Consider the following 24,336-nt stretch of genomic DNA (forward strand, 5'->3'; position numbering starts at 1 on the left):
AATTAAGGTCCTCAGAAACCCAAAGATGCTCCAAGTATGTTAGTGCTTGTACTCACGTAATTAATTGGCACTATTTTTGCCCAAGGTATCCACTGTAGACTAGAAATAACCTAGACGGTTTGCTTTATTTATCTTTTTGTTCATTTACTGGCAGTGAACCCTCATGTATTTTCTTAGGTTTAAGAAGCATCTAACAAATATCAGTACAGCAGCTAAATCTACTTAATCAAAATTAAAAAAAACAAAACTAGACCTTCAATCAGAGCACTGTATTATTCCAGTTGTTAATTTTTATGTTTCTGTGACCTTTCCTAATGTATGCAACTAACTTTTCAAATGTCACACTGGTTAATGGGTGTCATTAACTTTTACACAGAACAACGTACGTATTTACCCTCCAGCTAATAGAAAAAAGCTGGCAAAGCATCACTTCACTCCTGTTGCCATCATTCTTTACTGCCTTTTCACAGCATGAGCCTCTATTTTCAAAATGGCTAAAGGCATTTCAGTGCAACTTCCTAAAACAGTGTCCAGCATTTTCTGAATATCAGATCTCCTTTGGCGCTGCTGCCTTTTCTTTTCTCTTAAGTATATGCTACATATTTTCTGCCACAACAAAGAAAAGGTGCATCTGTAATCTGAGCATTGCTAGCTCAGCAACAGAATCAAGCAAAAACACTGAAACAGAATAGTCTGGCTCTAGAGCCATATTCCATGTTAAATACCAAGTACATAGTTCTGAGAGGGAAAAAAAATCCCAAAAAACAAAGAACACCCCAGAACTTCTCTCCCTTTAGAAACAGCTATTCCCTCCAAAGAAACTTACTGTGTTGGGCTTCATACTGTGCACCATGATGCTGTAACTGCTGACTGCGCCTGTAACAGCCCTCTCCAGCTTTCAGAGCTTGCTTGAACAGCTTCTCTGCTTCTACAATTGTTGTCGCTTCCTCTTCAGCCAAGAGAATATAGGCAGTAGCACACCTGCAAAAATATCAGAGGAAAAACCATGAGAAAGTTGCATGAAGTAAAAGCTATACAAAGACATGCAGACTGGCAAGGATGTACTAAATACAGAGGCAATGGAGTTTTGTCCATATACCTTTCTGATTAACTATTCTCATGAATAAATATTCTGGCAACCAGATCATGACTCTCATTTGTAGGTACTGTATGACTCAGCCACTTACTCTTACTTGTCAGAGTAAACCTACTGACAGCTGCCCCAGAAAGTAAAGCACTGTCTTACTAAGCAATCATGGCCTACATCACTAAAACTCCTTCTGGAAACTAAAACTAGTTTTATGCACTATTGTTTTAACACAAAATGTCTCCATTACTGTAATGGTATGAAAAGAATCAACAGACCTATAACACTTGCCACATGCAAAGAACAGATTATGAATGTAATTGTAGAGATAAAAAACCAAACAAACAAAAAAGCCCCCCCAAAAAAACCCCAAAAGAGGAAAGCAGCTTTAGGAATACACAGAAAGGTGAAATGCATGGAAGCAGTCACCTCATCCAGCTTTTAGCTGTCTAATTTAGATCTCTTAACTATCTGGGCCCCTCCACCTCTATCAAGGAGCATCTTCACAAATCCATTCATTTCACGTGTTTAAACATCTCTCTAAGAATAATGTGAACTGCTGAATAGAGGTGCCTCTTTCATTGACTATAGACAGAGCTCAGGCAACTACTTTAAACTCAACAGCCACATTTTTAGCAGCTGAAGTTAGGTGGGATATAGCCCGTTGATTTCTTTCTGATACAAAGCATGCTGCTGATAAGATTCTTCTTTATATAGAATCGGCTGTAGCTAATAGAAATATGACTCACAAAGAGTCATCAGCTGAGGAACAGGAAACAACAGGTCTGGGTGAAAACGAGATTCCAGGCAGCAGTACTTGCTGTGGACCACCCAGCTGGAAAGTGGCTTGGCAGAAAAGGACTTGGGGGTCCTGGTGAACACCAAGTGCAACATGAGCCAGCAATGTGCCCTTGTGGCAAATAAGGCTAATGGCATCCTGAGCTGCATTAGGAGGAGCCTTGCCAGCAGGTCGAGGGAGGTGATCTTTCCCCTCTACTCAGCACTGGTGAGGCCTGGAGTGCTGTGTCCAGTTCTGGGCTCCTCAGTACAAGAGGGACATGGACATGGAGAGAGTCCAGCGAACAGCTATGAACATGACTAATGGACTGGAGCATCTCACGTATAAGGAAAGGCTGAGAGAGCTCGGACTGTTCAGCCTGGAGAAAAGAAGGCTCAGGGGGGGATGTCATCAATGTTTTTAAATACCTGAAGGGAGGGTGCAAAGAGGACAGAACCAGGCTCTTTCCAGTAGTGCCCAGTGACAGGACCAGAGGCACTGGGCACAAACTGAAACACAGGGGGCTCTGTCTGAACATCAGGAAACACTTTTTTACTGGGAGGGTGACCGAGCACTGGCACAAGTTGTCCAGGGAGGTTGTGGAGTCTCCCTCCTTGGAGATATTCAAAGGCCGGCTGGACATGGTCCTGTAAAGCGTGCTGTAGGTGGCCCTGCTTGAGTAGGAGAGTTGAACCAGATGACCTCCAGAGGTCCCTGCCAACCTCAACCATTCTGTGATTCTGTGATATGTGAGTAGAAGAGGATAGGCTTATAGCTCACTTCTACAAAAGCCTTTTATGCCACATGCTCCCTCAGTTAAACTGCTGACCAGGAACAAAAAAATCTTTTTCTCCTTCTGATGAAACACGTGAAGGACAATCCATAAGGCACCAGTTTATGGAATTCTAGAATGCAGTAATCTCTGACAGCAACCTAAGGGACTCTCTCCACTTTATGCACTTTGGCAACATTTATACAGTTTGCCATGCCAGTAAAGCATCACAGCATTGAGTTTACTGTGGGATCTCAGAATACTACACTTCTCATTGAAAAAATGAATAATGGACTCAAAGACTGAAAGTCCCAGAAAGTTACATCATATTCTCTCACACTATGAAATGAATATTTCAGAAGGTGTTTATGAGTCCCTTCTTTCTTGCCTCTGTTCAGGATGACAGAGAAATCCAAAAGGGAACTCTCCATCCCATAAATGCTTATTTCATATGCTCATCAGGAGGCAACTTAATTAACACTTCACTATGCTGATCCAAAGCCCACTGACATCAGTGGGGAAGACTCCCACTGTCATCACTGCCCTAAGGATCTTCTGGGTGGCTGGCACAACACGCAGCTGTGCTTTTTTCCTCCCATTGTAGGCCTTCCTGTGACAGGCCTGTAATCATGGTTAAAAATCCCTGTAGCAAACCCCCTGCCTTAAGCTATCATCAAATGGATTTTTAAATGACAGGAAATAAATGTTAATGTTGTTGTCACTCACTCATTCAATTCCAAAGCTTCATGTGCTGCAGAAATTCGGGCTTGGGGGTTTCTCTCTCTCCAGGCTTTTTGCATTACTACTCAATAAAAAAAGCAGAGCAGAGGCATATCAGTCATTACAGCGTTAACAACGAGAATCTACTGCATTATAACAACAGAATGTATTGCTCTTAGCGTGACGCACTCCAGAGCATTTCACAGAGCTCCGTGATCACTCCAAAAGATACATAATCAACGTGAGCTCTTGTCCCAGATACTCAGCTTTATTTTTTCATTTAATTAAACTTTTTTCCATGGGAAAATCTGGATGAGAGATCATGCCATCTGCACTGTTACATACAGAGGTGATAAGCAGCTTTTTCCTCTTGGGGAAGTAGATTCCACAGGGCACAAAAGGATACAAGGATAATTGGAATTCTTATTCTAGTCCCTTACTGTGATGTTGCTTTAGGAGAATGTTAAATGGAAACAAAGTCCACGCTAATCAGACCACCTCATAATTAGCCCACTGAGTTCAGAAAATAGGATTCATGTTTATTGTGTGTCAAAAAAGCACAGTGTGTTCTCCTTTGTAATTATGCCCTCAGAATGGAGCGCCCAACTGTCAGTATCTCTCCTTTCCCAAGAGACAAAGATTTGTCTCTTCAGAGGCAAATTCTGATGATCAAAATCATTGTTGTACATTTTTAGCAGAATCAAAGTCTGCACATGGACTTAACAGTAAAGGCTTAATACAAATAAAGCTGCTTATATCAAATTCAGTTGTAAATGTGTTGTTCCCATTTTTTTACAGAGCTTCTAACTACATCAGGGAATGAAACACAGGACTCAAGTTTTACATAAGCTCTCTCTCTTCTGTCAGAGTAGACTAAATAGGACCTGGATAATATAACTCAACATACTACACTGCAGGTGGAGGCAAATTAAGCTATACATATTTGAAGCCACTGCAAGAAACAGGAGGAAAAAGCAAGTCTTTACACTTGCAAATGGTACCTTGAATGACTTCAGCAAGAAAGTAGAACAAAATAGTGACACGAATTAGATACACCTATATAGACACTTGTTCAGATATAGAATACTACAAATACAACAGCAACAGCTTTCCAGTCATGATCAAACTTTTGCCTTTCCTTATCTACCTGAGAGAACTGATGTCTAGCCACATTTTTCTTCCATCAGTTTAAAACAATCATTAACCTATTAGCAAAAATGGTTGTTCACAAGGTCTCTTACTAGCGTCTGCAGGCCGTAAATGATCCGTGTCACATGTAAAGAATGTCTGATGGTCCTGTGCTGAAAGATTCATATCGTAGTAAGTCAGAGGTTCTCTCCCTGTTACCCATGTATACCTGCAAACATGCCAACAAAGAGATATTTTAGTTAACGAGGTCACATTCTGCAAAATGAAACTAGAAAAGAATCCTAGACGTTAGAGATGGGCATAGCCTACTAAGTTTACTCAGCCAATCTCCTAACCAACATACATTGCATTTCACTGTACTGTGATGAAGCAACAGTAGTTGAACCTAAGCTAATGAGGATGTTGGAAAGTACACACTGGAAATCGGTAACACACATATTCAAACATTAAGACTACATGAAACCTAGACGTAATTCATTAGGTTCTTTGCTGTAACAGATTTGAAGAGAATTACTTTATTAACAGTACCAGGTACACCGCACTTAGGTTTTCTATTTTTTTTTTTTTTTTAAGATCACCAAAAACTGCAGAAATAACAAGTGCATGAGCATGAATTTAAATTCCTTTCCATTCAGAAACATTTTATAAATTACAGAAAAACCTGGCATGAGCACGTGTCCACAGTTGTTTTTGGTTTTCCATCTCTGAGTTATATTAATGGAAAAGTACAATTAAGGTCCTTAATGCAGTACTATGCCTGAAACCATAACATCGTAGCACTTACCGATTATATTCAGCTCCTCTGAACAGATTTAAAGGATTTCGCCAGACTTTGCACTCTGTCATAAACAGAAACACACAATAATGAATCTCTCCCAAATTACAATGGTACCTGAGGTTTATCAGAAACATCAGTTACCTTCTAATGAGCCTTATCAAATAACTTTCAGTTTTTACAGGTGTGAATGGAAAAAAAAAAAACCAAAAGCATAGAGATGCAGGTAACCAGACTGATCTTCCCTTTTTAAACAATAATTTAATTATAAACTAGTGTCAACAAATGTTATTATTCCAGACAAATAACCACTACGAGAGCTCCAAATGCCAGATGAAAAGATAATACTGATTAGTGCCAGGACTCACATTCACCATAATGCAGAATTGAAGAGGGATCACACTGGGTTATTGCACTGAAAAACAGCAATTCACTCAATCCCTATGGACTTGTTATTTCTACAGAAAAACTTCACTGTCTAGTTAATACTGTAAATAACTGAGAATCTCAGCTACAGTTGCCAAATTTAATTCCTCCTTAGCTCATGAAGTAAAAAATCCATGGCAACATCTGCTGACCTTACTTAAGTTATAAGCATCCCAGGGTTGACAAAGGATGCTGAAGTTGATTGGCAGAGAAAAGTTCACTGCATTGCAAAGGTTTGGGAACACTAAAAGCATTTCATACATTTCTCTCGGGGGAAAAAAACACAAATTCTTCACACTACAGGTAGGAAGAGATAAGAAAATCCACAACAATGTAATTTAGAACAGAACTAAAAAAAAAAAAAACCCACAAAAATCAATTTCTATAGCTTTTGAAAAGGTGAAGTCTTGATTCTGGCTTTTCTTCCTTTAATTTAGCACCAGATTTGTTCTCTTCATTTCAACAAAGACAATTCACTCCAGTGGAGGTGAGACCAGAATCAAACCCAGTATTTGCAGCAAACTCACTGAGAGGCACCACCAGTCTGCTAATGGATAACCCCCTCACATAGTGCTCTGCAAAAACTCATCAGTAGCATTGGCCCTGCAGCATTTCACCAGCTGCTTTCCACCACCAAAAGTCAACCACCACATTTTTCCCTATGAAATTATGTGACAGCATTTCTAAAGAGATCACAGCAACAGTTTTCTGGTGGGATATTGAGTCAGCAGGGTATCTACTCTACTTTATACAACACTGGTAAGTATATGCCTGTTCCATTAAAGAAAGAGACAGAAATACAGAAAGGCAAGTCAAACCCTCCTCTTTTCCCATGGACCTAGCTTCCACTTCTGAGTACAAGGCTAAAGTGGCAGGGAGAGAAAGCATTTTACATAAATCATTCGCAGTAACATAATGACACCCGCAGCAACATAAAAACTAGTCAAGTGGCATAGCAGGTGGGCCCTCAGCTTGGTGCTACATCACCTAACACTTGCATGAAACAGAGATATAGGAAAGGGAAGATGTTTGGGAAGAGAGCATTGATTATACATCTGCACCTTTCAACTAACCACTTCAGCAGGTAGCTAATATTAGAAAGCTCCACTAGTTTACTCAGCAGAAGTGCTCGATCGACATTCAGCCGTTCTGTTGTGCAGCCAGAGGGTACGGCTGTTTGACAAGCTCCAATTTGACAGTTTTTACATAATATGACTTTCAAACCATAGTAAATATTAAATAAACATCAGCCTTCTCAGTTCCAGGAGTACAATTCAATGGCTTGGCTTACTCTATTTGCAACCAACAAGATTAGGCAACAACTATTTGATCACAGTGACACCATTCTTTTTGCTCATCTTATTTAAGTGGTTATACTTTATCTGAAGTATGCAGTACTTCAGCACTGTAGCAAGGAAAGAGGGAACTGGGGAACAAAAAGGGGAGGTGAAGAGGGGATTTTATTACCACCTCCTGTCCTGGGGGTAGTTTGGCATCTGTCTGGCTAGTTAAACATGATGTGCTCTTTGTTGCTTTTGTCTTGGTATCTGCTGATACTGTGGTCTCAGTACAACAACCATTCTTCTGACCTTTCTGAAGACAAAGATATCTACTGCAGTATTCTATCACAGTCAAGCATCTACATAGGAAAACATGGTGAGCCAAGTGAAAAAGCCACTTTCACCTTGTTGGATAGTGAAAGAAATATCCCAGTGTTGATGCATGGTAAACTGAAAAGGTTGCCTTTTCTGTTACATTACAAACTAATAATATAACTATGTCCTTCTTTTGTATAAGCAATTAGGATTTACTGAAGATTAATCTTTCAGCTCCTTGTTCAATGATCAAGTTTTAAGGACCAATATCTTTCTGAAGGCACGAATAACAGGCTGTTCCTACAGACATACCATCCAGAAACACTGTGAGAGCCCCAGCTCATAGACTTGAGTGCCAATGCACTGAAGGCAAACACACTCCTTGACTATTTCTTTATATCAGAAAAGTCAAGATGCTTGGGTGTACCTCACTAGTCAAAATACTGTGCCTTCTGCTTTAAAATGATGGGAGTTATCTCAGAGCTGCTGAAGTGTGACTGAGTGCACTGATGAGCACTCACAGGTGTTTCCAAGCCATCCCATGCTTTCTGCCAGTTCACCCAAATCTAATATCCTGGACCATGCAGTGCTGCTGTTCACAGCCTCTCCTCAGATGGGAATGACAACAGCTGAATTTGCTGTGCTATATGGAGGCTTCCCTAAGCAGAAACACCCAGTAGAGAGCAAGGTTTCTTGAGGTCACCTATTTTATTTAACTAATGAGTTCAAAGCTGATTTTTGTTTGCTTGTTTTCATGAACACTGAAGACCAGAAGTAAAATTTGCCAGGTACAGACATAGGCACCTCAGCTGCTAAACAATAATGTTTTCTCCATAACAGAATTTGTTGGTTTTTTTTTTCATTCACTTTTCCTCACTTGTTAATTCTGGTATATTTTAAAAGCCTGCAGAGGAAATAAATCCAATGAAACCTAATTGATTCTAGGGACACATCCCTAATGAAAGCGAAATTAATTTCCAATATTAAGATTATGGCCTGTATGCCAAGCTAAGGCTGAAACAGGTAAGCTTCATTTTACAGATGAGGAACACAAGCCGAGATGCTCCTGCCCTGACTTTCTTTAACAGTGAGTATCTCCAACTCAAGCCAGAAGCAATAGTATTTCATGCATCTTCATCACTCATGGGCTAAGTTTTCAATTCATCCCCGCCCCCGGTAGCTGAGTCACCCAAGCAGGGAGACAAGTTCCCCTGGGACTCCTCTTCAGTCCGCAAAGATCAGTGCTTGGGGGGCTGATTCATTTTAGGCAGACTGGCCTGTCTCTCAGAGGAACCATCCCCAGGCAACCAGGCACCCGACTCAAAGTACCTCAGCAGAATCCCAAACCCTGTGATGTGAACGAAGTGACCTGCAGGGATAGTCCTCCTGCAGCAGAGCTGTAACAGGACTCAAGCTGCCTCAGTTCAAAACTGACATCCTCCCCTCCATCACACAAGAGCTGATTTCTTCTGATTTAACAGTGTCTTTTTCACCAGAGCAAGTAAATTTGTATTCATTATAGTATAAACACATAACAAAAATTACAACTCATACATTTATACCACTCATGTAAGGCTCTCAAAACACCTCCTCAATCATATGGTCATCCAGAATAACCACATGCACTAGAAAAGAAGCCCCAGAGTGTCAAGGTCAACTTCAGAGGCTTGAATGGCTTGGAGTCAGACACCTTCAGCCCAATTTGCAGCACCGATTCCTTGCACTGAAACTCATAGGGGCTGTGAATGCCTGGAAGCTCACCAAAATCGAGCCCCAAATGCCTGAAATCAGGTCCCCTAAACTGGAGGCCTCTTTTTAAAACCTGACTGTGTTATGACTTGCCCAAAGCCACAAATCAAATCGGTAGCAGAGTCAGGAACAGAACAAGCCCTTAAGCTATTAGAAGCCACTGTGCTTCCACTTACTAAAGTGAAATCCAAATGTTGTTTACATACTACTTACATTACCTAAAACATAAAGCAATGCAAAAGCAGATGCACATTCCTGACATAATTTTCTGATTTTTTTTTTTTACAACATTGCTATTATTCAAAAGAATTTACATAAAAATACTGCCTGCCTTCAGAAACAGTATCACAGAAAGAGCATGTGCAATTTAGCAGGGCTTTCAGAACAAGGGGGCAACAGATGCATCGGCAACGCAGCCTGAGCGGTAAGCACTGCATGAATTTGGAAAGATATAATTAGCCAGAGCAATTAATGAAGCAGCTCTGCCTTTATTGGAGAACAAAACAAGTTTAAAGGAAGCCTTATCTGGTCTCACAGCTCAGCATGAGATGATATTTGCACTGCGGGCCTACGGCAGGCTGCCCAAGGCGCGCCTAGCTTCCGCTGCCACGACAGGCCACAAGTCGAGCGCGGCACCCTCGGGTGAGGTAAAGGCGGGAGGGCTGACCGCCCGCAGCGGCCGTGCCAGGCGGCTGAGGCTCAGCCGCCACCCAGCAGCTTCGTCCTGCGGCCGCGGCTCACCAACCGCCGGGCCGGCCGCCGGCAGCCGCAGCCCGTTACGTCCCTCCTCGGGCATACAAAGGCCATTTTCCCCCGCGCTGGGCGACCTAGGGCACGGGAACCTTAAGAAGCAAAGCTTCGGCTTTACACCGCCTCGACGGCCGAGGGAGAGAGAGGCGGCAGCTCCCGCCGGCGGAGGGGTGACCGCCCGCCGCCCCTCACCTGAGACGCTCTGGCGGCTGGAGTCCGCGTCCCCGTTGGCGGCGCTGGCGGTGCTGGGCGCGCTGTTGTCCACCCCGCCCAGCAGAGGGCGCAAGTGGCTCACCGAGACCTGCTCGATGAAGGACGTCCCGTACTTGCGGAAGTACCACCACTCGAAGATCTGCAAGAGACAGGCAGCGCGCGCCGCGTCAGCGCCCGCCCGGCCCCGCCCCGCCCCGCCGCGCGCGGCCGCCAGGCGCTGCCGCCGTCTCCTCCGCCCGCGCTCCCGCCCCTCAGCAGCGCCGCCACCGCCGAGGGGCCGAGGCGCCGGCGGGCAGAGCCCGGCCTCCCCGCGGGTCCGCGCCCCCTCCCCTCCTCTCCCCTCGGCTCCTCAGGGAGGCGCCTGCCAGCGCCTTCCCGGCCCGAGGAGCACCGAGGCCCACCCGCCGCAGCGGCCGGTCGGCCTCCCGGTGGCATATTGAGAGTTTAAATTTGATCCGAGTTCGTGCCGACTCCGGCCAGTCGCTTTAAAAACCTGCTTTGTAAAGGTTTTTAAGGTTTTTAAAGGTTTTTGTAAAGGAGGTGAAAAATCTCAATCTTGTCAGAAAAAAAACCTCGTTTGTTTTGTTTTGTTTTTTTTTTTAACCCAAAGAACCTTATGTAAAATTATTTCTTTTAAAGGCATTTAAAATTGTTAGAGGCATTCCTTTCAATTGACTTCTGGAAAAAACCAGGAGCTCAGCTCCATCCTGCCTGACATGGGCCACGTAAATGGGGTGCTGCAGTCGGGAGTATACTCTCGCCTCATCCTTCCCCAGCTCCCTCCGCAGTCGACGGAAAGTGAGGAAAGGCAGGTTTGCTTGTTTGCCCAGTAATGCTTCTAAAGGCATTCACTGAGTTTAATTTTTAAAATGTTGAAAATACTAAACAAACTGCAGGAAGCTGAATGCTGTTCCTTTTAGGATTTTTTTCCCCCAGCTGAACTATGTTTTGTTTTATTTGGCTGACTTGGGCTGATTCTGAATTAATTTTATTTTCAGGCTTTTGGTTCAACTAGCAAATCAGAAAACATCATTATGTAGAGCTCCACTTGGAAAATCATCCTGCAGCCTAAAATAACCCCCTATAATTGAAATTACATACATAAATATATATTTGTGGTATTTTCACCGAGAAGTTATATTCTTGGGTAAGAATACACATATTTCAGGAAACCACATAAACCTGGAAATGAAGACTATTTCATATAAATAGGGAAAAGGTTTTGACTGTAAAAATTGTAAAGGCACACACGCTTATAATGAGTATGTAAAATGAGTATTTTGCAGTTGCACTTGAATCATCACCCAAACATCTCTATACCAACTGAAACAAAAGCAAACCAAAGGGGTTTTGAAAAATTTGGCAGTACTTTGTAATATTGATTGCACTAGAAACTGTGAATGAACGATTGTCCTGGGTTCGGCTGGGATAGAGTTAATTTTGTTCCTAGTAGCTGGTATAGTGCTGTGTTTTGGATTTAGTATGAGAATAATGTAATAACACAGGGATGTTTTAGTTGTTGCTAAGTAGTGCTTATACTAAATCAAGGGCTTTTCAGCTTCCCATGCTCTGCCAGGTGCACAAGAAGCCGGGAGGGGGCACAGCCAGGACAGCTGACCCAAACTGGCCCAAGGGCTATTCCATACCATATGATGTCATGCTCAGTATAGAAACTGGGGGAGTTGGCCGGGGAGCAGCAATCGCTCGGGGATGGGCTGGGCATCGGTCAGTGGGTGGTGAGCAATTGCATTGCAAAGATAAACCTCTTTGCCCTTTCTGTATTACTTGGGTGTCTCCATCTTTTATGCCAGTACTGAAAGCTTTTACAAAATCTCTACCAAAAAAAAAAAGGTTATTGATTAATTCCTACAGCTAGGCACAACCAGCAACAAGTGAAAGGACTTGCGTTCACATATTTGACACCATCAGCGTCCTGTCAAGCAGGTCCTGGTTGGCCAGCCAGAAGACAGCAGGCTCTGGAAGGCCTCTTAAGAGTCTACCTGCTGCAAAGAGGTTCAGGCTGGGCTCCATACTCTCCCTCCCACAATATTTTTTCATTTTTAAGTTCTCTTGAGCTCTTTATATAATTGAACTGACTTCTGTCTCCATAGGATTGTCTGCAGACAAGACATACTTTTTTTTTTGCCCCTTTAAACCATTCCAGAGGGGAAAAACAGAAGATAAACCTTCTGGCACAGTAAGAAAATGTTCCTTTCCGAAGGATACTCCAATGCATTCTGCACTGGGGCTTCCCCTAAATTCAGCTGTGTTGTGAAAGCATCTAGAGCATTCACACAGAGGAAGCTGACCCTAGCTGCACTGGAATGGAATGGGAATGTAGCTGGTGGCCACTTGAGACAAGTTCACACTAGAGTGCGTGGCAGCCCTGGAGATCACTCAGTCCCCAAAACAATCTAATGGCTCTTCTAGGAGACATCAACAAGGAAGAATAGAGCAGTCTGATGAGGAGAAGACAGAAGGGCTATGTGAACACATAAGGGTCACAAGCACTTCTGAAGATAAACAGATGGTCACAGAGAAACCAGAATATAAACACACCCGATCTTTGTGAACTCTACGTCCCAGGAAAATCACCAAAAACCCACACAACATGGACAGTTCCTCCTCACATAGGCTCCACAGTGCGTTCATCACTGTACTCGTTCCATCAGCACACACTTGCAGCAGCATTCAGGTGGGAATCCCAGGAGCCGGGGACAGAATGCTGAGGAAGTATCACTGAACACTGGCTCCACACTGATACACTTCCCCTGGCATGCACCACTGCCTCCAAATGCTGGAGACGGTGGACAGGGAGCTGGCACAGGTGAGCCAGCTTTGGTTTTAGCTGTTCTCATGCTCTTAGGCACACAACACTTTCTAAAGGATTTAGAATTTAAATCTTATGATCTAAGAGAGCATCATAACCTAAGCAGGCAGCGTGTGGCTGACCATGAGAGAAAGGCTGTGCTGTAAGATGCAGTCACAGATCTGCTGGGAGCATCTGTTTCTGTTTTATCTTTGGAAGCTTTGAAGCTTGAACAAATCAAGGCACACAAGCACAGTTGTACCTGCCCAAGGCCTCAGAGTGAGTGTTAGGAATCAAAGATTATAGTCTTGTTCTGAGGCAAGGGACACTTCGTAAGAGTATTGCTGTAACCTAAGTCAGGGACTGAAGTACAGCTGCCAGACTGGCCACTCAAAACTCTTGGCAGTTATAGACTGTGTCTAACAAGCTTTGTACTTTAAGAGAAGAAAAAAATAGATTTTTCAAAAAATCTATGTGCTAATGAATTCCTGCTCATTATTTCAATCATAATCAGCTTTTAGATAAAAAGTCAGTAAAACCCAGAGAGGGAGAGTAAGCAGCACAAGAGCATGCTTCAGCCCACTTGCCCTGCACAAATGTATACCAGCTGGAAAACTGTCACACTGAATTTCAATGAAACTGAGGGTACAAGCAGAAAGAATGTATATATATGTGGTCACTACTACAGTTCAGTTGAGTGACAGGAACTTGCTGTAAGCCTGCCTCCCTAGACTTACAAATACATTAATTACTTTTTAAAATGGCATTAAAGCTCGTAAATTGTTTAAGGCAGCTTTGAAAAATATTTGCAATGTTGAGTGAATCCAGTGCCAGGAAACATCAGCCAGATCTCAATGCATACGATCTCTTAGAAATTAAAGCCATAAATCATCATTGTAATAAGCCTTTGCTTGGAGTGATTTGTTCAGGGTGTGTGAGAAGGTAATCTGTAATCTGGTACTGAAGTCAAAACAATAAATTCTCTTCGCAGAATTTTTGCACCTTTCTCAGACAGTGTCAGCTGTTTTGGAACCTGGTTTCTATAAATCAAATTTGATTTCTAACTGCACCAGCCACTTTGAAAGCAATGTGAAGTCAACAAGCTTTTGACAGGTCAGCAGATCAGAGATCATCTGGCAGAATAATAGCTGACTATAAGGATTAATTACACATTCAGAGAGATCTGGATCAGAGAGGAAATTAAGGCAAAAGATCATTTCTGCACTACTTCTGAAAGAAAAGGCCACCTCATTTCTGTCATATACATACAGTGAGAGGGGAACTCATCTTCACAGACCTTGTTCCCTTCACAGCAGTGGCAAACTGCTCTGGGTTCTTTCTAGTTGGTGCCTGTGCTTTCAAACTGGAACAGGGTCAAACATCTCCCTTAAGGATCCAAAGATCCCTCAAGGGATCTTTGAAACCATTACGTGCACAAAGGCCAACTTAAAACCCTGTTCTGAACATTTCCAGCTTTGTGTGTTTAGAAATCCAAATCTAGAATTTTTTTTTTTTAATCTGGTATGGGTAATACTTAGTGTAAGAGCATTTGACTTTGGAAAACCCTTATTGATGATTTCTAGAAAGGCATGGCTATGAAAAAACAATTTGTAGGTGACATATATTTGGGTTCAGTAAGAGCTGGTTAATCACTCATAAGTCTTCTTAATGTATTTCAGATACTTGCTTTTGCTTCTCTGTGCAGGTACTTCTCTTTCCCTGTGCAATGAAAACATTACAGTCATCCTCTTTCTTATCTCTGCTCTCACATACAGACAATCCCAGATCATTTTATTTCTCTGTGTAGCAACAAATCTATTCTGCATCACTTGGGTATCTGATCTTCCCGCCTGGTTTTTCAGAACAGATATTCCATCATAAATGCATCAATTCACAAGGGATGATTTTGATGGTGGTTCTCACCGGACCAAGTAGTGATGTCTATCAGTGATTTGGATTATGCTTTCCTGTTTATCGTATCCAAGACAGGCATCCTCTCTTACAGCAAACACTCTCCGTAGTCCTCTCCTCTCCTAGCGTATGTGTATGGAGTCTTCAACAGAAGCAGTAAAGGATTTTCTTTGCTGGCAACTTCCACAGCTCAGAGTTCTCATTCAGCCTTGTAATGAGGCTTCCAGGTCTCAGAGGAGTAAGATTTGGAGTACTCGTCTAATATGAGGAGTGGTAACAACCAATCCAATGGATTTAAATTAAACCTACTCTCCTGAGGAACAGGATAACAATAGCAGAACTTGATTCAATGGTTAAGCCTATCTGATAAATAAAACAGGACCACAGCACAGGCTTGGCTGGCTCAGTCATCCATGCTGTTTGTTTGCTAGCACGCTGCCTGGCCTGTGGCAACTCTCCCAGGCAATGACTGGACATGTTCTAGGGATATCACAGCCCAGGGACTGTTTCCAGTAGACAGTGTGGAAAAGATCATCCTGTTTTGGGAGGATGTGACTGTACGATTCCACTTGCCTTCAGACAAAGCAAGCCCCTGGTCTGTTTTATTTAGCTGTTAGCGACTCAGATCCTCCAGTCCTGCCCAGCTTGGTTCTAGGAAACAGTACGCCTCTGACCATGCTCTCAGTGTATCGGTCTTGAAGGCTATGCAGCCCCATTCCTTCTAGTTCAAATACCCCTGTTTAGCATCCTCTGCTAAACAGTTTAGATTCTGCTCCTGGTTACCAAAACCCCACTTGTCTTATCTCAAGGAGTCAGCATGAGAAGATACATGCAGTGCTAACAAGCAGCTTATTCAAAAGAAATAGCTATTTACTTACACTTCATCTAACTCTGGAAATACAGAAATGGGAAAGAAATTAATACATTGCCTGGACTAAGTATAGTACTTCTTTCAATACTGGGTAGGCCCCAGCTACTTATGACACCGTTGTCTTGTCTGTGGACTGGGTTATAGCCTGCCTTCCTCCAGACCCTTCCTCTCTCATCTGCTCCTTGGCAAGTGTTTCCAGTTTCTTAGGAACTCCCTACAAGGATTCTGCCCTCCCTGACCTGTCAGCCTCTGCTGAGCGGAGTAGAAACTTTGAACATTACCACGTTATCACTTTCAGCCGCCAAAGATTGTCCCTGCACAATAGTCAGACTTTCCTGGAGTCTGGCAACAACCAGAACACAGTCACCTTTCTGCCCCTCTGCAGCAGACTACCCAAAGGTAACGAAACAAGCAGAACAACAAAATAATATTAAATACAGAAAATACGACACGTCCCTTCTGCGTTACTCAGGTCCTCTCTCAGACTTCCTGTACTAGCACCATTGGCTACAAAAAGCTGGGAGTCTCACATACTGTACTTGGGTAGTAGCAGACAGCCCACCTGCTCAATGCTAGCCAGTGTGTAGTCTCAGCCCTCATGCTCTACCCCTGCAGACTGGCTTTCTAATTCTTCTATCTGAAAGACCTGGTATTTGTTCATTGCAGAACATTTCTCATTGTGTAGCAGAGAACTCTTAACTGTCCCAAGCTCTGAAGTAGAATAACAAGGCATTCTTGGTGGAGATTCAAGACTGGGGTTCACTTCTGTCTGTGCTTTGTTAGAACTGAGACTCCATCAGTTTGCAGTGCAAATGCCACCCGCATTTGCTAAACAACTTTCACTCTGGTGATAACTGTATGTTAAATGCATGGCCTTATTTAGAAATCTCAGCGGTATTTACATAGTTCCAGTTCACAGCATTTACTGGACGTCAGCTGTGCTTCATGACAGCTTTATTACCCTACCTGTGGAAAACCTTAGCCTCTTAGACACCGAATACAATACAGCTCATTGTATTCTGTGAGACAGAACCCTGTTTTTTACTGGATTAAAAGTAACTGTGGTGGAACCAAGTTTCCAATACAATATTTCTCATGCAGCTTGGGACTTAATGTGGTTCCTATTTTTTGATGCCTAAAATAGTGCAGGGATGAATTGAATATAAATTGTTCATTTTAAACTATGTGCTGTAGTCAAGTAATTATTAAGGAGAATGCTTGAGATAGAAAAGTCTTTTCTGTACGGTTCTGAGCTACCCAGGAAAGAAAAAAGGTCTGAAATCCTTGCTTCATTTAAGTCACATTGGCTACAGCAAGGCCAGAATTTTACCTAAAGAATGAAAACAAAGTAAGAGACAAAATAAGATGGGAGAGTAGTGTTTTGCAAAGGAGTCAGGTAGCATGCAATTGCCCAAAGCTGAACTCCACAGAGTCATTGTTTCATGACCCAAACATGAAACAGGAAAAGCATTCACTTTCCCATCCATTACCACACTTCTGAAATGATGGAATTTTCCATCATTTCATACATAACCTACAGTGCTGTGATTTCTCCTTCTGATTACGAATTGCAGCCAACTGATAATGGAAAGAAATCTGCCAGACCATATGGTGGAAAATTCCAAGGAATATTAGTACATCTAGTCTGAAAAATACCCCAGCAATGTAGATTTGACAAGAGAATGTTTATTTTATAAGAGAGTTTCACTTAATACCATTGGCAGGATTAAGAATCCTTTAGAACTGCAGATGCTGTGTAGTGTGACAGGTAAGTGGGTGGTAATGCAGGCAATTCATCATGTTACAGGGCCATTGGTAACCAGCAAGATTATTAAGAAATAATTAATCTGAAGCATAACTGGGCTAGTGATTGGCTAGCACTACCTCACTAGAACTTACTCAGCTGTCTTTCCTGATGCATGGTCTGTTCAACTTGCAGTTTCTTCTTTCCATGACCATGTCTGCTGAGTCCGTTTTCCACCATCCAATTTACAGACCACATGTTCCTCTCAGCACAGACACCGGTCCCTACAATCTAGGAGTCCTGGCTGTTACCTGCCTGGCCTATATATCTTTTGCACATTTAGGATGGTGGCGTATGAACAGCAGACAACAACCGATAGCAGTAGTGAAGGTCCACAAAAAAGGCTTTCAATCTTCTTTCAGCTTGTGTCTACATCTCCATCACCTCACTGTTCCTTAAACTTGTTCATAATGGACTTTCTCGTACAGCATTTAGTGAATTTCTTCGGTTAAGGCTCACTCAAATGTCTTCTTGGAAGGCTTCTGTCGGTGCCCTTTTCCCGCTTCTTCATATCACAATCTTGAATACTCCTTGCCACTTCCTTCTTGTACCTTCCATCAACGTACAGCACTTAGAAATTTCTTGCTCACAAGTCTCCTACTGAGCTCATTCCTCAGAAGTTGCCTTCATGACTACAGTACAAAACGTACTTAAGTTTGCAATCACGCTATACACAGAATTTAGTTACAGAAAATTTAGTCCTTTAGGGTTTTTGTTCCTGTTTTGATTCTGTAAGGTATTTCCATAGGGCGCAAACTTCTTGCCACCTCCTCCCGCTGTCTTCACTCTCCAGCAACAAATATGGAATTGTGCCTGGGGAACCCACGTTATTTCTCTCATTCCTTCTCATCTTGGCGGTGGGGCCTGGCCTTTTGAAGCTTTCTTCTTTCCGAGTGAGAGTACTGAATGTAACATTCAGTTTTATCCTCCCATGCATTTGAGTGAGTTGTGCTGAACTGAATCCAAGTCTGAATCCAAGGTCTGGCTCCTGTTCATATTCTGAAAGATCTGCTGATGTCTCTGGAGCTCCGTCCTGTCCTTTGGGGCTCAATCCATACAAGGATGATGAGTGCCCAAGGTGCAGACATTAAGTAATTGCCTTCTGCTACAAGGAAACCCCAGAGCAAGGCACAGCAGCAGTGCACCTGATGCTTTATACCTGAAATCATCTAAGTGATGAGAGTCTAACAGGCATTCAGGAGTCAAGGATGCCATTTCTTTGTCTACATCAGCTACAGGCAATGTGGAAGTAAGAGGTGCGGATTTCCCACACCAAACTGAAACAGTTTAGTTAGGATCCTAGATGCTTTCAGGTTTCCCTGAGGTCAGTAGATCTGAGGTGATGTGAACCAGCCCCTAGCCACGTCTGTCTCCTTCCACTTGCCACTATGGTAACTACACTCCTAAAATTGGTCTCATCGGTCTCCCAATTACATGCCTAGTTTGGTATGGTGAGGGAGGGTCTGCAGCTTGTATCCAGCAGATTGCAAAAGCACACAACTTGTTTTTAGGCAAAGGACCCAAGACCGATTGAACAAACAAGACTAAAACAAAGACTTCCCCTGAGGAGAAGTGGAGAGGGAGATGCTGATCTCTTCTCCCTGGTATCCAGTGATAGAACACATGGGAATGGTTCAAAGCTGCGCCAGGTGGGGTTTAGACTGGACATTAGGAAGCGTTTCTTTACTGAGAGGGTGGTCAGACACTGGAACAGGCTTCCTAGAAAGGTGGTCGATGCCCCAAGCCTGTCAGTGTTTAAGAGGCATTTGGACAATGCCCTTAATAACATGCTTTAACTTGGTCAGCCCTGAATTGGTCAGGCAGTTGGACTAGGTGATCATTGTAGGTCCCTTCCAAGGGAAATAGCCTATTCTATTCTATTCTATTCTATTCTATTCTATTCTATTCTATTCTATTCTATTCTATTCATTTGTGTAAGCAGAAAGCAGTGAGGAAAGAGAACATCCCAGGATAAGCATAATACCCTAAGCAGACCATGCAGATTCTTAGATTTTTTACCTCCATTTGTTTCTATGAAGACATTAAATAAAATCCAGAGCAAACACTCTGCTTTGGACTCCTGCACTGTGACGGTATTATGATTCACTCCACTGCATCAATTTGCACAATGAAGCCCTCAGGGATTACATACAGGAGGAGGGGTTTTAAAATGGTTTAAAAATACACTTCAGACCTTTAAGCGAATAGGCAGATATGTATTGAGAAAGATTTTTAAAGTGAAGATCTGAAATAATTGTCCCTTGGAATCTTGGCACCAGAACTGGGTTCATTGCTAATACTGTGCTCACTGCTTCTCTAATAAGTCCTGCCATAACTTTCTAAAAGGACCATGCTAAGCTGAGGCTGGTACCTCTCCTCCTCTTCTTTTTGCCAGCCTGTTTATTTCTGTAGTACTTGTTGATGGAAACACTTAACATGCAAACACTTGGTATGAATTACTATAGGGTTGTTAGTGGGGCACATTGTCTTTCAAGACCTTTTTCCTTCAAAGACACATAGCACTGAAACATCTTCTCTCTCCCCCCCCCCCCCCGAAAAAGAAGTACAAATAAAGAAATACAAATTTTATGTACTGCAGAAATGTAAGTTTAAGGGGAAAAAAAAGACATCTATTAATCTGGATAAAGCCTGAAATCCTATTCTGGATAACGAAACCAATTTGTAAAGTGTATTAATATATCTAGTACTTACCAAAATAAGTCCCGAGATTAATGAGGAAGTGCCTGTCAGGGCAACATAGAACTTGGGGGTTAATGTGTTCAAAAACATACTCACTGAAAAAGAAAAGAGAGAAAACCATGAGTACAAGAGCAGGACATGTTCTCCACGTGTCGTCTCCTCCTCCCAACTGCTTTCAACTTCAGGTAAGTTATTACCTTAATTCTGATAAAAAAGACAGTTTAAAGAACATCCTGTTCCATCTGCCTGACATGTGACAAAGCAGAGCATTAGACTGCCACATGCAAAATTTTGTTTTCACAACAGAGTCAATCACAAGGCATTGGAAAACAGTTGCACACACATTTGGGTCTTTCCTATCCCAGTCAGCGCTCCACTGGCACCAAGTTCAGGATTCCCCATGATATATGGAGGACATTTTATTATCTGCCTTTGCTACTCCATTGCAGTTAGGAATCTTACGGGTCGATCTCAATATCCTGCATTCAACGTTGTCTCAATGTCCTGTATGATCTTGGTGAAACTATCTGGACAAATTTTTAAAAGTCTTTTACTTCTCGCTACCTTGGTTCCTCACTTATAAAGTTGGAGATAATTAGCATTTCCCTAACTCATTCCAGTGCATTAAAGTTGGTGAACCACTCAGTATGACAACAGTGAATAAATGCATAAATCAGATTAGGAAAAGACCTAACTGGCTTTCTGATAATTAGGGGTGAAAATCATGATAGCTGTCCAGATTATCTGGAATCTAGGACAGAAGCAAAGCCAGACAAGCTGCAAGGAATGGCAATTCCATTTGTATGGGCTTGTGGAAATTCAAAGGGCTTTTCTAGTCATATCACATTTTGGAAGCTGCTGAGAGAATCACCAGGTAGTTGTGCTCAGCCCCCCATAGAAAATCCCTATGGCCTTAAGAGAATAAAATAATATTTTTATAGGTTTTGGATCACTCTACAGAAGCTACTAGAGAGAACTGGAGCTCTTCCACTAAATTACAGATGTTTAAAGAAAACTCTCCACTTCCCATCACCTCCATCTTCCACAAATGAAAACTTTCTCTATTAAACTACATGGAGGGTTAGAATATCTTCTGTAAAAAAAATTACTGGTCTCATCCTTAACCAGTGACAAAATATTTCTCATACATATATATGTATATGTATATACATGCATATATATTTGTATACATACATGCATCCATGACTGACGAGGGAACTGACAATAGTTAGCAGGTAAATTTAAAAGGCTTGCAGCAGACTACCAAAGAGTCATTAAAAAACACTGATAAAAGACCTGGATATGTAGGTGGGAGGCCCTCAGTTCATTCTGTTCCCTTTAGAAATGACACTTACTGAAATTAAATAATATGCAGCCAAAAAATGAAGAGAAAACAACAACAGCAGGATACGAATCACCGAACATATGATTAATTTTCTATGACCAGTAAAATAGAAAATGGTTTTCCAGAAATGCATCACTAAAAGAGATTGAAACCCTGCAATTCAGCTGCTTTGTTTGCATTTTGGCTGCATATTTTCTATATTTTTTTTCTTGAAAAAGCCATAAACTGTTAAAATGGAAGTGTCATTTTCTGCTCCACTGGCGTGTCATTAAGCACCAAGCTGATATAACAAAGAACTAGTTTGGTGGTTTTTAATTCCATCATACATTTTCCTTCACAAATGAGTTGGATGCCAGGTTCTCAGCTAGTGTAAATCAGCATAACATCCCCAGTTTTACTGTGTGCAACACAGCTACACTGATTTATGCCGGCTCTGGCTCAATAGTTGGGATTTTCACACATCTTATTTCTTTTTTTCCTGTTCCCATTCTTTCTTTCTTTTTTTTAATGTCTAATACAAGCTGACTTTCAAATAGTAGTCCCTGCTTTCTCCAGCCCCAGTACCTGTTAAGAAGGAAGAGGAATGGAGAGACTGAAATAGCTTTGGCTTCTACAAACAACCCATTAGTCCTTTAGAAGAAACATTCCTCATCCTGGAATGCATCAAACTGTGTCACTGGGAAAATTTCAGACTGCCAGTGAAATTACTTCCTCTGCTTAGGTCAGGATATTCCTGAGAGAGAATATGCTATGATGGGATATAGATGTACATGTCCCCCATGTAGCACAGTGCTGCTGGAGTGCCAACAACAACATGAAAAGCCAGGCAGGAGGAGACTTTACAGAGGTGCTCTCTCTTCCGTTCTTCCACCATAGCTTCACAGCTCATAGAATGCTGGAATTTTTCCTACTAAACTGGAAAAATTTTCCCATTACCGTGGAGGAAATTTGATTTCCAAAGTTGTGAAGCCACCTAAGCCTTCTGTGTTTTAGAAGATTCCACATGAAGATATCCATTGAATAAGGATATAGTCTATTTGCTTTATTCCTATTGCCTGTTTCACTAAGACATGATGCAAAGAGAACAAAGTTTCTTAAGCAGTGATGAGATACTCACTTATCATTACTTACTGCCATCAATAATATTCGCTTTGGGAAATGCATCCCCATTTGGAAGAGCCCTCTCAACAAATTAGCTCCATGGAGCTCATCAATGGAGTAGTATGAATGAGGCTCTTAAGAAATGCTGTTAGCTTTTCTCTGTCACCACTCTTTTACAAGCAATGTATACTGATTTATAGACAAACCCTCAGATGTAAATGGAGATATGATTTTATTTATCTGCCATTTGCACCAGTGTTACTGCTTTCTTCTTTGCTTGCATGTATACTGGTGCTCCTTTATACTCTTTACTATAGAGTATAGTTCTTCAATTTCTTCAATTTCTTTCAGTTCTTCAGAACTGCTACAGTTCTTCAATTTTACAGCTTAGTCATGGGAACTGGCAAGGTGAACAGGTACGACACTAGATGCTTTTAGATTGTATGGGCCAGACTCCCAGCTAACTGGAATAGCTCAGTAGATTTGCTACAGTTGCACTCAACTACCAGAGCTGCTTATCTGGACTTTATCTCCCTAATCCTTTTGCCATTCTTCTTCCTACTCATTAGATATAGGAATCTTCTGTTCCATTATGAAAACTATCGACTTCTGCCAATTATTAACTACCCTCCCAGTCCCCTTGTCTCCATAAATATTATTAACGGAAGCGAACATCTAATAAGAAACGTATCTCCAAAACAGTAAAACTAAGCACTGGAGGATCTGTGGTCAGACTATTTTTATTCTGAAGTCAATGAGAATTCAGTCATTGTTTCAGCGGAAATTACATCAAGGCCCAGTTCTCATAATATTAATCCACAAAGTAAAAATCAGCCCACTTTGGGGTTACCTGATATGTATCATTATCCAAAAAGGAGTATTTCTTTACAGTCAGCATTCTGACACTGGAGAAATCACTATCATATCCAATGCCTACAACCTGTAGCGTACGCAGGTTTCCTTCAGGGTGTTGCAGTAAACTAGAGCCGTTAGATAATGCTCAATGTCCATCTGCCTACATTGGGACAGCAGTATTTTTCTTCTCTATTTCAATTTGATGAAATAGCAGAATTGAGGAGAAGAGTGATATTTCTGAGAAATGAGAGTTGAAGATACTGGCAGATGATGACTGCAGAATAAAGAAGCCAAGTAGAATCACCAGTGAAAGGTGGTACTGTATGTCCTTTCTTCTGGATTCATAACATGCCAGTGCATGCCTAATTATTTCTGTCCACAAAGGGAAGACGGTGCAGTTATTCAGCTTGGAGTATCATCTCTTGTCTGTAACTTGGTAGGACTTTAAAAGGGCATCTAATGAGCATCTAGAGAAAGAAACTTGCCTGATGTTCCTACAGTGCCTACTCATGTGAATTACTGTTAAATCCCAGTTATTCCCACAGGCTTTTGACGATGAATGATTTATTTTAGGTGTGTTAGTAGAGATGATGGAATACAGTACAGCCCGTTTATTTTAAAGAAAACCAGCATGACCTATAAATGCTCTCTAAACAAGCCAAGCATGTCTGCTTATGAGAGGCTCCTGGCCTTACAAATACCCACCCCCATCTTTGTTCCCTTCTCTTTATTGCTTTCATTTTAATCATGCTTGAGTCATCCAGAATAAGGTACTATTTACATTTCCAAAGGTGCCTATGTTACATTGGTAAATCATTCCATCCTATTGTATAATATCTAGGGAAGGACTGTTATTTCATTGTTAACTGTGCATGCTCACAAAGATTAATTTACATCCCATTCAATTCATGGTAGACAAGCTAAAA

The 24,336-nt window shown here is 41.9% G+C and overlaps 1 protein-coding gene across 14 annotated transcripts in view; it reads right to left on the reverse strand.

The window, feature by feature from the left end:
* Positions 1 to 24,336, reverse strand: part of ST7 (suppression of tumorigenicity 7) — a 162,591-nt gene that overhangs the window by 51,403 nt on the left and 86,852 nt on the right. For 8 of the 14 annotated variants that reach the window (XR_012042472.1, XR_012042471.1, XM_072861356.1 and 5 more), the window contains 6 exons: positions 20,122 to 20,204; positions 9,994 to 10,153; positions 5,291 to 5,345; positions 4,599 to 4,714; positions 3,364 to 3,439; positions 827 to 981 (listed from right to left, as the gene is read on the reverse strand). Coding sequence is in view for 12 of the 14 variants with exons in the window: in XM_072861356.1 (XP_072717457.1) it covers positions 827 to 981; positions 3,364 to 3,439; positions 4,599 to 4,714; positions 5,291 to 5,345; positions 9,994 to 10,153; positions 20,122 to 20,204 (645 nt within the window). In the remaining 2 variants the exon portion in view is untranslated. The remainder of the gene's footprint in view (positions 1 to 826; positions 982 to 3,363; positions 3,440 to 4,598; positions 4,715 to 5,290; positions 5,346 to 9,993; positions 10,154 to 20,121; positions 20,205 to 24,336) is intronic. The other 6 variants (XM_072861424.1, XM_072861383.1, XM_072861415.1 and 3 more) reach the window with 3 other exon arrangements.

This window comes from Ciconia boyciana, chromosome 1, assembly GCF_034638445.1.
Source record: "Ciconia boyciana chromosome 1, ASM3463844v1, whole genome shotgun sequence".
NCBI lineage: Eukaryota > Metazoa > Chordata > Aves > Ciconiiformes > Ciconiidae > Ciconia > Ciconia boyciana.